General features: G+C 33.0%; 1 protein-coding gene across 1 annotated transcript; it reads right to left on the bottom strand.

The window, feature by feature from the left end:
- Positions 1-677: 677 nt before the first annotated feature.
- On the bottom strand, positions 678-10093 carry LOC111696563 (transmembrane protein 19). Its single transcript, XM_023466197.1, has 11 exons — positions 9425-10093; positions 8716-8810; positions 8507-8580; positions 7687-7764; positions 6861-6927; positions 6228-6272; positions 5875-5950; positions 4250-4320; positions 3924-3998; positions 1747-1839; positions 678-802 (listed from the first exon to the last, which is right to left on the bottom strand). Exons 1-11 carry the CDS (start codon positions 9562-9564, stop codon positions 693-695), a joined length of 924 nt encoding a protein of 307 aa, XP_023321965.1. The 5' UTR covers positions 9565-10093; the 3' UTR covers positions 678-692.
- Positions 10094-14808: the final 4715 nt, after the last annotated feature.

The following is a 14808-nucleotide window of genomic DNA, read 5'->3' as shown; positions in this document are numbered from 1 at the left end:
AGGATACTGGGTACAGGATACTGGAACATCTTCTTGAATAAGCAATCAAATAAGTACTTATGGAACATATTCTCAAATAAACACTTCTTGGACATATCTCGAAAATTATGAATGAATTTTGATTGTCAATTGAAACATTAATCAATCTAATATTATTTAGAATGCAGAAAATAAGTTAAACTAACTTCATTTTGACGAGAATTTTTTTTATTTTCATGAAAAATTTGCTGAAATGAGTAAAAAATTTAAAAAAACGGTGTATTTTCCAGGATAAAAATCCGTACAATCCGTACAATTTGAAAACAAATCCGTACAATCCGTACAATTTTAGGTTTAAAAAAAATCAATCCGTACAATCCGTACATTTTGGCCACCCTGCATTCATATATTCATTTACAAATTTATTTGTTTTTTTAAACATTGATTTATAAACTAATTTATTCATTCTTTTATACATTCATCCTTATATCTTTTGATCCACGTATAATATATAAATTATATACACTCACTTATTCATTCATTTGTAACTTTTCTCACACATCTATTCATTTACACATTCATCCTTAAATTAATTTACTTTTCATTCATTTACATTCATTAATACATTTATACATTTATACATTACATCAGTTGTTCATTAAAATACTTTCAATGTGAAAATGTGGTTTAATGACTGAGTGTGTAATGATCTATTAAATACTTGAATCCTGGAACTGACCTGATACTTTTGTAACACCTTCTCTGGCTACCTCCACCACCCTTCCAGTCTTTTCATCTATCCCGGAGAATTGCAAACTTGCACCTTAATCATACAAATTTAATACTCTTCATTTCAATTTTTGGTTCCTCTACAGTTATTAAACAATTTTCATCTATTTTGATTTTTTTTAAATGAGGAAGATAATTGTCGTTTTTCTATCAAAGTGTTTAAATTTGTGATTTTCCGTAATTTTTTCATAGCATAATTCTGCAGGTCACTTTTATAGAGAAAACGCGATAGAAAATAATTAATTTTTAAAGGTCACCGTTGTGAATAGGACATGCCACTTCTACACTTCTACAGGTCTACAGGTCTACAGGTCTACAGGTCTACAGGTCTACACTTCTACAATTCTACACTTCTACACTTCTACACTTCTACACTTCTACACGTCTACACGTCTACACGTCTACACGTCTACACGTCTATACGTCTATACGTCTATACGTCTACACGTCTACACGTCTACACGTCTACACGTCTACACTTGTACACTTGTACACTTGTACACTTGTACACTTGTACACTTGTACACTTGTACAATTGAGAACCTAGGAGGGAATCTATGATACCCTCAAGTAGGCCTCCGATACCTCCGACAAGAATTTATCCTTAACAGGGAATCTATGAAGCTCCCAAGTAGGCCTCCGATACCTCCGACAAGAATTATCCCTAACAGGGAATCTATGATGCTCCCGAATAGGCCTCCGATACCTCCCACAAGAAGAATTATCCCTAACAGAGAATCTATGCTTCAAAGAAGGCCTCTGAAACCACCGCCATGATTAATTATAACCTAGGCGGAAATCAAAGATGCTCCCAAGGGCCCCCGATATCTCCGATATGATCAATGAACACCTAGTGGGGAGTCCATGATGCTCCCCAGGGTGCCTCCGATACCTCCGACAAGAATAATTTATATCTAACAGGGTATCAATTATGCTCCCATGAAGGCCTCCGATGCCTCCGATATGATTAATAAATACCTAAGAGTGAATCTATGATGCTCCCCAGTAGGCCTCCGATGCCTCCAACTAGAATAATTTTCCATTGATCAGGAGCACGGGCCAGATCTCCACCTTAACATTGGTCTAGACTAGAGATGGTGGCGTTAGGCTTTTTTATCAATAAGTCAGTTTTTTAGTTTGTTCATTATTTTTTTTTACACAAATACAATCTAATTGAGGCCTGTGTGCAAAATGTTTTTTTTGTTTTTTTTTCCATGAAAAATAAATTTATGAATTAAGAAAATATGAAGGAAAATATGATAAAATATGGGAAAATAGGTGAAAAGTGATCGGAAAAACCTTAACCTTCCCTCAATGGCGTATACAGGAAGGGGCAAGGGGACAGTGCCCCACCCTAGACCTGTAAAGGGGGAAGGCGTAGACCCCCTTCCCCTCAAAGCAAGTAAAACAATTATTTTTAAATGCCAAGCCACGAAGGCTTGAGTTTGGAGGTTCTAAAAGACCATTTTTTTTATTTGGATTTAATCTACTTTTTTCATTGAACCGCCTTTTTGTAATCTTTCTTTTTATTTCAAACTAGCTGATGTGCCAGGCGTTGCGTTAAAAATCGAATTAAAACAAAAAACTTATAATCTACTTAGATTATGTCATCCCCAAGGGTATCCATGAGTTTCCTAATTAAAATTCAGCCCATTTGATTCAGCCGTTGGGCCAGCCATATCAAACATATAAATGAACAAAGAACTTTATTATCTAGATTACAATTCTACTCCTACTTATTTTCAAAACGGAAACTTTTACAAGTCATAATTATTTTCTGGTTTTCTGGACCTCTGTCCTTATTTTCATCTCATAGAATTTAAGTTTAAGTTGAGTTTTTCATTTTCAAAAATGTCTTTTACTATCTCTAGTTTAAATACTAATTATTACTAACATAACAGTATAATAAAATTTAAGAAATAATACTTTGTTTCTGCTAGTTTTGTTTGAAGGAGAGATAAAGTAAAGTACATGCAAGGTAATTGAACTTTATGTGTGTGTACCTGTAAAGCATCTCATACTTATGCCTGATATCCAAGAAGACAAATGTTTTAAATTTTGCCAAAAAAAACACCTCGCTTGTAGGGATGGGCAAAGTTCCGTTTTCGAAAGTTCGAAAATAATTTCATCTTTTAAGCATTGACTGTTAAAAGAAAAATGTAGAGAATGTAGAAAAGACAGGCAATTTAAGTTGAAAATAAAATGAGTTCACAATGCGTTGTCTTGAGCAACATGCAATTATAGTAAAACTTGCACATAGGATTATTAACATTTAAAAACTTCCCACATTTAAAAACTTTGAAATATTTTTTGTTATTTACTCTTCTTTAATCAAGCCTCATAGGGGAATAATTAGGCATAAAATAAGTAAAGCAAATTTTCAGTATAAACAATTTTAGAATTTGTAAAACCTTGAATTTTTATTTGTTTTACGCTCTTAATACTACAAAAGACCGTTAATGATTTCAGGAACCGTTAATACTGTAATTAACCGTTAACGGCTATGCTGTTGACGATTTTTTAAACCGTTAATACTGTAATAAATCAATAACGATTTCTGAACAGTTGTGCCGTTAACGATTTCTTAAACCGTTAATACTGTAATTACCGTTGACGATTTCTTAAACAGTTAACAAACTTTTTAGCACTTCGCGCAATTTATAATGTATTATACTGTTAACGGCTGGAGCTGTTTTTGGATTTTTTCCATTAACACCGTTAGTAATTTAAATTGTTAACTAACGGTACTTAAAAAACGGAAAATGTCGTTGTTCCGTTCTTACCTTTAAAATTAACGGCTAACTGAAAATATTATTTTTTAACGGTTGGGACTAACCGTTAACGAAAAAGTTATAAAAAGTTAGAACATAGCCCTACAGTCGCTTGCCTTCGAATCAGACTTTTTTGTGAAGAATCTATTAAAAATATTGAAAAAGGGGGAAAAGTGGGGAGAAAACAATTTTCTCCTATTTTATTTTACTTAAAACAAACGCATATAATGCACATATGCAACATTTCATGAATATTGTACTTAACAAAATGAAGAAAGGAACCCTCATATTCAAGTTGTTTTAAATTGTCAACCAACATCTTGAAACCATTTTATTTACCAATTCTAATATTTTTAAAATAAAAATCAATTAATCGTATTTTACCTAGTGATGTACAGATGACCCCGAGCCAATATGCCACACCTATGACTAGCCCGCCCACAAAGCTCAACAACAAGCCTAAAGGTGGATTTAAGTGAATAACTACTCGAAACCAAATCATACAGTGCGACCTATAAAACTATGTAATAAAAAGACGACTCCACTCCTGGTACTAAATAGTCAAATACACAGAATACAGAGTAATTATGCACTGTGCAGTTTGGACAGATGGTATTACTTTTGATCACAACAAATACAAATGTCGTTTTGTTTAAAACCACAAATAAAAATTGTGCTACTGATTAAGAGTAAAACTTGTATTTTTAAACCTGGAATAGATATTCCGCCATTAGTTCCTCTTGGAACCCTTCTTAGTGATGTAATAAGCCAAGGATCTCCTCTAAATAGAAAATTTAATTTTTAAAATGGTTTTTCACTTAAATGTCGAGTTGCATGACCATAAAGTTGCATGTCCTTAGAGTAACATGTCCATAGAGTTGCATGACCATAAAGTTGCATGTCCATAAAGTTGCATGTCCATAGAGTTGCATGTCCATAGAGTTGCATGTCCATAGAGTTGCATGTCTATAGAGTTGCATGTCCATAGAGTTACATGTCCACAGACTTACATGTTCATAGAGTTGCATGTCCATAGAGTTGCATGTCCATAGAGTTGCATGACCATAAAGTTGCATGTCCATAAAGTTGCATGTCCATAGAGTTGCATGTTCATAGAGTTGCATGACCATAAAGATGCATGTCCATAGAGTTGCATGACCATAAAGTTGCATGTCCATAGAGTTGCATGTCCATAGAGTTGCATGTCCATAGAGTTGCATGACCATAAAGTTGCATGTCCATAGAGTTGCATGACCATAAAGTTGCATGTCCATAGAGTTGCATGACCATGAAAGTTGCATGTCCATAGAGTTGCATGTCCATAGAGTTGCATGTCCATAGAGTTGCGTGACCATAAAGTTGCATGTCCATAGAGTTGCATGACCATAAAGTTGCATGTCCATAGAGTTGCATGACCATAAAGTTGCATGACCATAAAATTGCATGTCCATAGAGCTGCATGTCCATAGAGTTGCATGTCTATTGTCCGATTCAAATCTCTGAATGAGATATCCATGATTACTATTGAACAAATTAGTTCAAATATAGTTTCGTAAAAAATTTATAAATAAATAAATTGATAAAGTTAAAAATAGTTTCGTAGTTTCGTTGTGACAGAAACTTACGGATTTCTTGCCACGGAAAGTTGGAGAAAGTTGTAAGAATTAAACACATTTCAAGTTAGAAAACGACACAATTTTCACATTATTAATCTGAAAGAGGTTTTAATGGCACCGTTGTAAATCTTTTAATGGAGAATCGCTGGAAATTATAAAATGTTAAAATTCAACATGACATATTGTAACTAAAACGAGTCGTTTTATAGAACAGCCTAAAAGGAATTGAGAAATATAGAACAGCCTGAGGAATTGTCACAAACTCTGATTTTCTAATCTCAATATCTGAGAACCTTAATGTAACCTGAGATATTTCAAACTATGAATTCTGTTGTCTCAAATAATCTAAGTTTGAAATGTAAAAGGTTTACACTCTCAGGTTACAAAGATATAGACATTAGAATATTGATTTTGTGGCAAAGACTCAAGCCCTTTATCAATTTTCAGATTGAAAACCATGATATCTCCAATATAAACTCTCTTAAGTAAATAAGGTTCCATGGTGATAAAAAATTGCATTTTTAATCTATAATATGTCCACCATACCGTTATGTCATCACTCATCATCAATAGTTACTCGAGCAATAAAAAATTGCATTTTTAATCTATAATATGTCCACCATACCGTTATGTCATCACTCATCATCAATAGTTACTGAGCAATTAAAAAAATTATTATTAGACATTGTTTTCTTCAAAATAAACAAAATGGCGGGAACCTTGAGAGTACACTTCCAAGCTCACTAGCCCACGTGTCCCCGTTGCAGCAGGAGAGAGCACCGAGTACTCCAATACCTAGATTTTACAGTTTCACATTCTTCAATGTTTATTTATTTAAATTATCCATTTTTTACATAAGTTTTTGCTTATGTAAACAAAAAATATTTCTTTTTTGGAAGACATAGAAACGCAAACAAACATCTAGATGATTATCTCTGAATTTCTTTTTGGTCTGTTCTATCTTACAAAAAAGATAAATAATTTTTTTTATTACCCTTTTTATTTTTGTCAGATTTTTAAATTATTAAATCAAAATATTTATAAAATATTAAATCCCAAGTGTTTCACCAACCTAGCCAGGAAGCTCGATAACTGTGCCTGAAGTCTACAGGCAAATCTAAACCAACCCTCAGTATTAGATCAAAAGTTTTTTGCTTTAAGCATATCGGGTGGGTCCTAAGTCACATTTAAACTTCAAACATGAATGTGGTTTCTACTTTGAATAAGAATGTGGATTTTACACTTAAAATAGGGCTGTGGTTTCTTCTAAATAAGACTGTGCTTTCACTTAAAATGGTTTCTACTATGAATAAGACTCTGGTTTTTTCTTCAAAGAAAATGGTGGTTTTTACTTTAAAAAAGACTGTGATTTCAACTTCAAATAAGACAAGTTGTTACTTAAAATAAGAAAGTATTTTTTTACTTCAAATAAGGCCTCCTACACCTCAATAAACACCTCCCATTTGGGGAACAAAAACGAATTTTCAAACAGAGGCGGGGGAGGGAATAATTTTTCAATAAAACATACACCCCTGCCCTGGAGTGGATACAAAAGGTCGAGTTAAAATTGCCCGATATGACATTAGCCCGAAATACATTTGCCCGACACTACATTTTCCCTACTGTGGTTTCTTCTACGATTAAGATTGTGGTTTTTTCTTCAACAAGATTAAACGAATATATTTAAATAAATGACTGGGGTTTCCTGAGGATCCCACGTCTAGTAGATACAAGAGTGCTAATTCAGTTGCCATTCCTCCATTACACAAAACCTTCAGAAAAATTGATTATTTTATGAATTAAACGGAGTATTCGCAAAAAATTAAAGGGGGTAGCCTTACGTCGAAAAATTATCGATGGTGATCGCTACTTATATCTATTGCGTCTAAAGAAAATTGTTAAAATCGACTCATACTAAAGAACGTAACGTGGCCATACAAATTCAGAAAGTTGCAATATACGATTCGAATCGTAAAAAAATCAATTTAATTCCAAACAAATCATTCCGATATTACAACCTATAATCATCGGTAATTTTTCGAAGCATTTCGTATATAATTGATATACCAAAATATTTTTTTTATTTTTTATGATCTGAGAGTTACTTTTGACAACGACATTTTCCAGGAATGGTCGAAAATCCAGTTGTAAGCTAAATATTATTTTTTTTAAATCAAGTAAGATTAGTAGAGATCACTATCGATAATTTTTCGACGTATATATTGAGCTGGAAACTCTTGTATTGTGGATATCGAGATTGTTAATCTGCAGATTAATTTAATCTTTATTTGATATACAGAAAAGTGTTTAAAATTCAACCAATCAGAAAGTCGTTTCCAGAAACTTAACAGCCAATCAGAAACCGCGAAATTTTGCACGTAACCAACAAGAGAACTCTCATCATTCGGAACCCAACATGTATATCCAAAAGAGAGGATTAAGCACAAAATTAAAAGTGCCTACAATGGATATAGAGATTAAGCAAACGGAATTAAGAGTTTCCAGCTCTGCAGAAATGGATTAAATTTCACCTGCAGCCAGTTTCTTTGGCCACCTTCTTTAAAATCATCTTCAAATTTCTTCTTTAAATCTTGGCGGTATTTGGTCGCCTAAACATTCAATGGTTACCCTCTGAACAAGTATTTTTCTAAGTTTAATTTGAATAGTTATTGAAAACCAAATCAAATCCGCTAATTTATTTTATTTAGGATCAACACTTCTTTCCTAGAGGTAACTAAAGGTCATTTCAACACACCTTCATAGAGGTAAACCTTTTTACAGGAGGTCAGCCTCTAATATTTAAGGGTTATAGAATGTCAATTGAGGTCAGATTAATTTATTTTAGATCAAAATATAAAATCATTAATAAAAAAACAGAGGTCAATAAAATAAAATGGACGTTAATAAACTGAAGCGAAGGTTAATAAACTAAAGGGAAGGTTAATAAACTGAAGCGAAGGTCAATAAACTGAAGCAAAGGTCAATAAACTGAAGTGAAGGTCAATAACCTGAAGCAAATGTCAGTAAACTGAAGCGGTGGTTTGCAATTTTAGGTGGAGCTCAAGATACCCTCTTCAGGCCAACAAATTAAATAGAAAGCAAACTATTTCTACTCGAGGTCAAATCATCTTACTTGAGGTAAACCAATAATACTAGATGTCAACCTATTCTGTTTGAGGTCAACTTACCCGGTTTGAGGTCAACTCACCCTGCTTAAGGTCAATTTACCTTACTGGAGGTCCAATTACCCTGCTGGAGGTCAACAACTTACCCTGCTTAAAGACAATTTACCCTGCTTACGGTCAATTTACCCTGCTGGAGGTCAACTTAACTAAGTGGAGGTAAACTTACCCTGCTTGATGTCAAGAAGAATGCAAGAAGAGAGAAGAAAAAACTGTAATGAGCCAGGGTCAAGCAAAACCCAACTAATTTAAGATAAATTAATTTTTAGAAATATTTCAACAAAATTTCGAATAATCATGCAATATAAAACAAAGAACAGCATTTTTATTCTGCAATACAAATTTTTTTTGATTGAATTCATAAATTAATTTACAATCCTAAAAGGGCCAGAAGAGCTCCCGACGTTGATAATGAACGTCTGCTGTGTCCGTAGGTTACAACAATAACCGATACAGCTGTTGCAATCACCCATCTGAACATACGGAAAATTATAATGATTATTATATTATTATAATTATAATTAGCAATCACCCAAGAAAATATACAGAAAATTATAATGATTATTGCAATCTCTCAGCTAAATATACATAAAAATAAATTGGTTATTGCAATCTCCCAGCTAAATAAACAGAAAATTATAATGATTACTGCATCATTCAGCTAAAGTACAGAAAATTATAATAATTACTGCATCATCCAGCTACAAGTACAGATATTTTCAATAATAATTCCAATAACCCATATAAACGTGAAGATTAAGGAAACCAATGTAATCTCCCACATAGCTTAAGATTGAAATCAACAATTTTTTATAACTATTTATAGTAGAACTGTAAAATTCAACTAGAAATTCAAATAATTAGTTTTTTGTTTTATGTGATTCCCAGCAAGTGCAGGGTTAGGGGCCAGAAACAAAAATAGAAAAGAGATGCAAAAAGTTATGTAATTTCAAAAGTTTAAAAGTTTCAGTGTAATTCTAAAAAATATTACATTTTGAAACCTTTAAAGAATGAATTGTGCACAACCCCCCCCCCCCTTCCTCGAAAGTAAAATAGTTGTATAATTTATAAAAAAAATATGAACAACCTGAGTGGTGATATCTGTGAAGTATCTGCCGTCCAGCCGCCGATTACAAGATTTTTCCCGACGAAGGCGAATAGGGAACAGATTACAAATACCAGGGAAACCAGGGAGAGAAGGGCGGAGCTTCTTCCGCCTCCAACCATAGCGGAGCTTTTTAAAAAGCTGCTTCTTTTGATGTTTAATAAAGCTACTAACTATGTAGCTGCTATATCAAACCTGCCTCCAATTTTAGCTCTTTTCTTATCTAAGTTATTTAACTGTTTTGTTTTGCTGCTCCATTTGGTTTCCAGGTTTATCTCAAGCTCTTTCTATTTCAGCTTTGGAAGGGTTTGCGTCTTTTATCATTCATTCAAGGCAGATGGGTTTTTATAATTTCAGTTTCATTTTAACTTCTGAAAATTGTGCCTTGAGCTAAAAAAAATTCTTATTTTTACACGTTATGCAGAACCTACAAAACTTTGGAATCCTAACGCAGTTGATTATAGCTTTACCAGTTTAACTAATTAAAATCATCACTTGAGTCTCACAGTCGTCTTCCTAAACCAGCTTTATGTTTCCCACCATAATATATTCCATTACTGGAACAATAGAGAATATATATTCAAATAAAAATAAATGAAAATTTGCATCACCTTATATCTCTTGCTCGATTTTCAAGTATCACAATGCCTTGGCCTTTGATATTTTTACTTTTTTGAAGCCATAGAGATGTACATTTTAGAACTCTTAAGCATTTGCTTTTATCATTTTATTTTAACAAGTTATTGGAAAAATTTCTTTGATTTCAGCATAAGAGCTTGCAAGTTGCAAACCTTTGGAACTTGCACTGTGAGTAAGATTCATTTGTAAAGGACAAGAAATAAAATTTGATTTGAACCAAGAAATAATGATAAGAGCCACTTGATCTGGGAGGAGTATAAACAAAGTATAGTTTAATCTGCAGAACACTTTTATGTAACCAAAACTATTACTATTAGGTTGTTTACTCCTTCATTATCAACTTTCCATAGTGCGATGTAATGAAAGGAAGTAGTGTATATATAAACTGTGTGTTTAGAGTGAACTGCAGTCAAAGCCCTGATGTCTGATATGCCTAGTTGCCTAGTGCTTAGCTAAACAAAATAAGATGACAATATACTTCTATAAATATTAAAAATCTTTCAAGAATGAAAAAAGGAAATAAAAGGAGAAAGGTTAAATGAAAACATAGAATGAATTGATGAGGAAAGGGGAGTACATATATTGAGAGACAGAGACAGAAGGAAAAATGAAAACAAAAAAATGCAAAGCAGGGGAAATAAATGATAATAGGAGAAGGAAGGGAAAGGAAGTGATAAGAGGCAAGGGAAAGGAAACTCTGTATGAGAAGGAAGGAACGGAAATTATGAGGGAAGAAGGAAGTGGAAGAAAATTATTAGAAGGAAGGGAAAGGAAATTCTGTATGAGAAGGAAGGAAGGAAAATTATGAGGGAGGAAGGTAGTGAAAGAAGGAACCCAATGAAAATTATTAGAGGGAAGGGAAAGGAAACTCTGCATGAGAAGGAAGGAACGGAAATTATGAGGGAAGAAGGAAGGGAAAGAAAATTATTAGAAGGAAGGGAAATGATATTTAAAGAGAAAGGAAATGAAATGTTGAAAGAGAAGAATTTAGTAAATGAGAAGTGAACAGAACATGAGTCGCTAAACGACAAAATATGGGAAAAGTTTGGTGTGAAGGGATGGCAAGGTTTTTTTTAAATTTAACCAAGAGTAAAGATTTTTAATAAAAAATTGGACGTGCAATCTGCATATTTCAGCGTGCGCGTATTATAGAGATGTATGGACATATTGACGGGATGTATGTGCATATCAAAGGGATGTATGCGCGTATTGAAGGGATGTATGTACGTCTAAGCAACCATTCACATTGAAAACTAAATCCAAGAGAATCAAGGATCACTCTGTACGGTTCATGTAGAAATTCATAGGAGGTAATTAAAATTCAGCCCATTTGATTCAGCCGTTGGGCCAGCCATATCAAACATATAAATGAACAAAGAGCTTTATTATCTAGATTACAATTCTACTCCTACTTATTTTCAAAACGGAAACTTTTACAAGTCATAATTATTTTCTGGTTTTCTGGACCTCTGTCCTTATTTTCATCTCATAGAATTTAAGTTTAAGTTGAGTTTTTCATTTTCAAAAATGTCTTTTACTATCTCTAGTTTAAATACTAATTATTACTAACATAACAGTATAATAAAATTTAAGAAATAATACTTTGTTTCTGCTAGTTTTGTTTGAAGGAGAGATAAAGTAAAGTACATGCAAGGTAATTGAACTTTATGTGTGTGTACCTGTAAAGCATCTCATACTTATGCCTGATATCCAAGAAGACAAATGTTTTAAATTTTGCCAAAAAAAACACCTCGCTTGTAGGGATGGGCAAAGTTCCGTTTTCGAAAGTTCGAAAATAATTTCATCTTTTAAGCATTGACTGTTAAAAGAAAAATGTAGAGAATGTAGAAAAGACAGGCAATTTAAGTTGAAAATAAAATGAGTTCACAATGCGTTGTCTTGAGCAACATGCAATTATAGTAAAACTTGCACATAGGATTATTAACATTTAAAAACTTCCCACATTTAAAAACTTTGAAATATTTTTTGTTATTTACTCTTCTTTAATCAAGCCTCATAGGGGAATAATTAGGCATAAAATAAGTAAAGCAAATTTTCAGTATAAACAATTTTAGAATTTGTAAAACCTTGAATTTTTATTTGTTTTACGCTCTTAATACTACAAAAGACCGTTAATGATTTCAGGAACCGTTAATACTGTAATTAACCGTTAACGGCTATGCTGTTGACGATTTTTTAAACCGTTAATACTGTAATAAATCAATAACGATTTCTGAACAGTTGTGCCGTTAACGATTTCTTAAACCGTTAATACTGTAATTACCGTTGACGATTTCTTAAACAGTTAACAAACTTTTTAGCACTTCGCGCAATTTATAATGTATTATACTGTTAACGGCTGGAGCTGTTTTTGGATTTTTTCCATTAACACCGTTAGTAATTTAAATTGTTAACTAACGGTACTTAAAAAACGGAAAATGTCGTTGTTCCGTTCTTACCTTTAAAATTAACGGCTAACTGAAAATATTATTTTTTAACGGTTGGGACTAACCGTTAACGAAAAAGTTATAAAAAGTTAGAACATAGCCCTACAGTCGCTTGCCTTCGAATCAGACTTTTTTGTGAAGAATCTATTAAAAATATTGAAAAAGGGGGAAAAGTGGGGAGAAAACAATTTTCTCCTATTTTATTTTACTTAAAACAAACGCATATAATGCACATATGCAACATTTCATGAATATTGTACTTAACAAAATGAAGAAAGGAACCCTCATATTCAAGTTGTTTTAAATTGTCAACCAACATCTTGAAACCATTTTATTTACCAATTCTAATATTTTTAAAATAAAAATCAATTAATCGTATTTTACCTAGTGATGTACAGATGACCCCGAGCCAATATGCCACACCTATGACTAGCCCGCCCACAAAGCTCAACAACAAGCCTAAAGGTGGATTTAAGTGAATAACTACTCGAAACCAAATCATACAGTGCGACCTATAAAACTATGTAATAAAAAGACGACTCCACTCCTGGTACTAAATAGTCAAATACACAGAATACAGAGTAATTATGCACTGTGCAGTTTGGACAGATGGTATTACTTTTGATCACAACAAATACAAATGTCGTTTTGTTTAAAACCACAAATAAAAATTGTGCTACTGATTAAGAGTAAAACTTGTATTTTTAAACCTGGAATAGATATTCCGCCATTAGTTCCTCTTGGAACCCTTCTTAGTGATGTAATAAGCCAAGGATCTCCTCTAAATAGAAAATTTAATTTTTAAAATGGTTTTTCACTTAAATGTCGAGTTGCATGACCATAAAGTTGCATGTCCTTAGAGTAACATGTCCATAGAGTTGCATGACCATAAAGTTGCATGTCCATAAAGTTGCATGTCCATAGAGTTGCATGTCCATAGAGTTGCATGTCCATAGAGTTGCATGTCTATAGAGTTGCATGTCCATAGAGTTACATGTCCACAGACTTACATGTTCATAGAGTTGCATGTCCATAGAGTTGCATGTCCATAGAGTTGCATGACCATAAAGTTGCATGTCCATAAAGTTGCATGTCCATAGAGTTGCATGTTCATAGAGTTGCATGACCATAAAGATGCATGTCCATAGAGTTGCATGACCATAAAGTTGCATGTCCATAGAGTTGCATGTCCATAGAGTTGCATGTCCATAGAGTTGCATGACCATAAAGTTGCATGTCCATAGAGTTGCATGACCATAAAGTTGCATGTCCATAGAGTTGCATGACCATGAAGTTGCATTTAGCAGTCAATGGTTTCGTCTGCTGGAACCAACGTTAACCTATAGATACTGTCTGGAGTATGTATGTGTGGAGTGAAACCAATATTTCAGAAAAGAATAAAACTAGTTTATAAAATTTTATAATTACAGGTTAACCCCTTAAGGATGAGACTGTAAAGACGACTTGAAACCCTTCAAAGTTTATAGAAAGTATTCTGCCTTGAATTTGGTCTTTAAATGGCTTAATAAATGATTTAGCAAAGAAAGAAAAAGTTTCTAGTTGCAATCATGAATATAAGGAAACAGGAAGTATATAGTTGCAAGGAATCATGAATATAAGGAAACAGGAAGTATATAGGTGCAAGGAATCATGAATATAAGGAAACAGGATGTATGTAGGTGCAAGGAATCATGAATATAAGGAAACAGGAAGTATATAGGTGCAAGGAATCATGAATATAAGGAAACAGGATGTATATAGGTGCAAGGAATCATGAATATAAGGAAACAGGCTGTATATAGGTGCAAAGAATCATGAATATAAGGAAACAGGATGTATATAGGTGCAAGGAATCATGAATATAAGGAAACAGAAAGTATATAATTGCAAGGAATCATGAATATAAGGAAACAGAAAGTATATAATTGCAAGGAATCATGAATATATGGAAACAGGAAGTATATAATTGCAAGGAATCTTGAATATAAGGAAACAGGAAGTATATAATTGCAAAGAATCATGAATATTAGGAAACAGGAATTATATAGTTGCAAGGAATCATGAATATAAAGAAACAGGGTTTATATAGGCGCAAGGAATCATGAATATAAGGAAACAGGATGTATATAGTTGCAAGAAATCATGAATATTAGGAAACAGGAATTATATAGTTGCAAGGAATCATGAATATAAAGAAACAGGATGTATATAGGTGGAAGGAATGATGAATATAAGGACACAGGAAGTATATAGGTGCAAGGAATCATGAATATAAGGAAA

The sequence above is a fragment of the Eurytemora carolleeae genome, unplaced genomic scaffold (assembly GCF_000591075.1).
Source record: "Eurytemora carolleeae unplaced genomic scaffold, Eaff_2.0 scaffold159, whole genome shotgun sequence".
NCBI lineage: Eukaryota > Metazoa > Arthropoda > Copepoda > Calanoida > Temoridae > Eurytemora > Eurytemora carolleeae.
Note: the sequence above shows the minus strand (reverse complement) of the source record. Positions and strands in the feature narration are given on the sequence as shown.

Bases quoted from the DNA above. Each gene is read 5' to 3' on its own strand.
- LOC111696563 (XM_023466197.1), bottom strand. From the start codon at position 9,564: ATGGTTGGAGGCGGAAGAAGCTCCGCCCTTCTCTCCCTGGTTTCCCTG. The intron at 8,811-9,424 runs GTTGTTCATATT...CCGTATGTTCAG, and splicing joins TCACAGATATCACCACTCAG to ATGGGTGATTGCAACAGCTG. The intron at 1,840-3,923 runs GTAAAATACGAT...ACCAATGTTAAG, and splicing joins GGTCATCTGTACATCACTAG to GTGGAGATCTGGCCCGTGCT.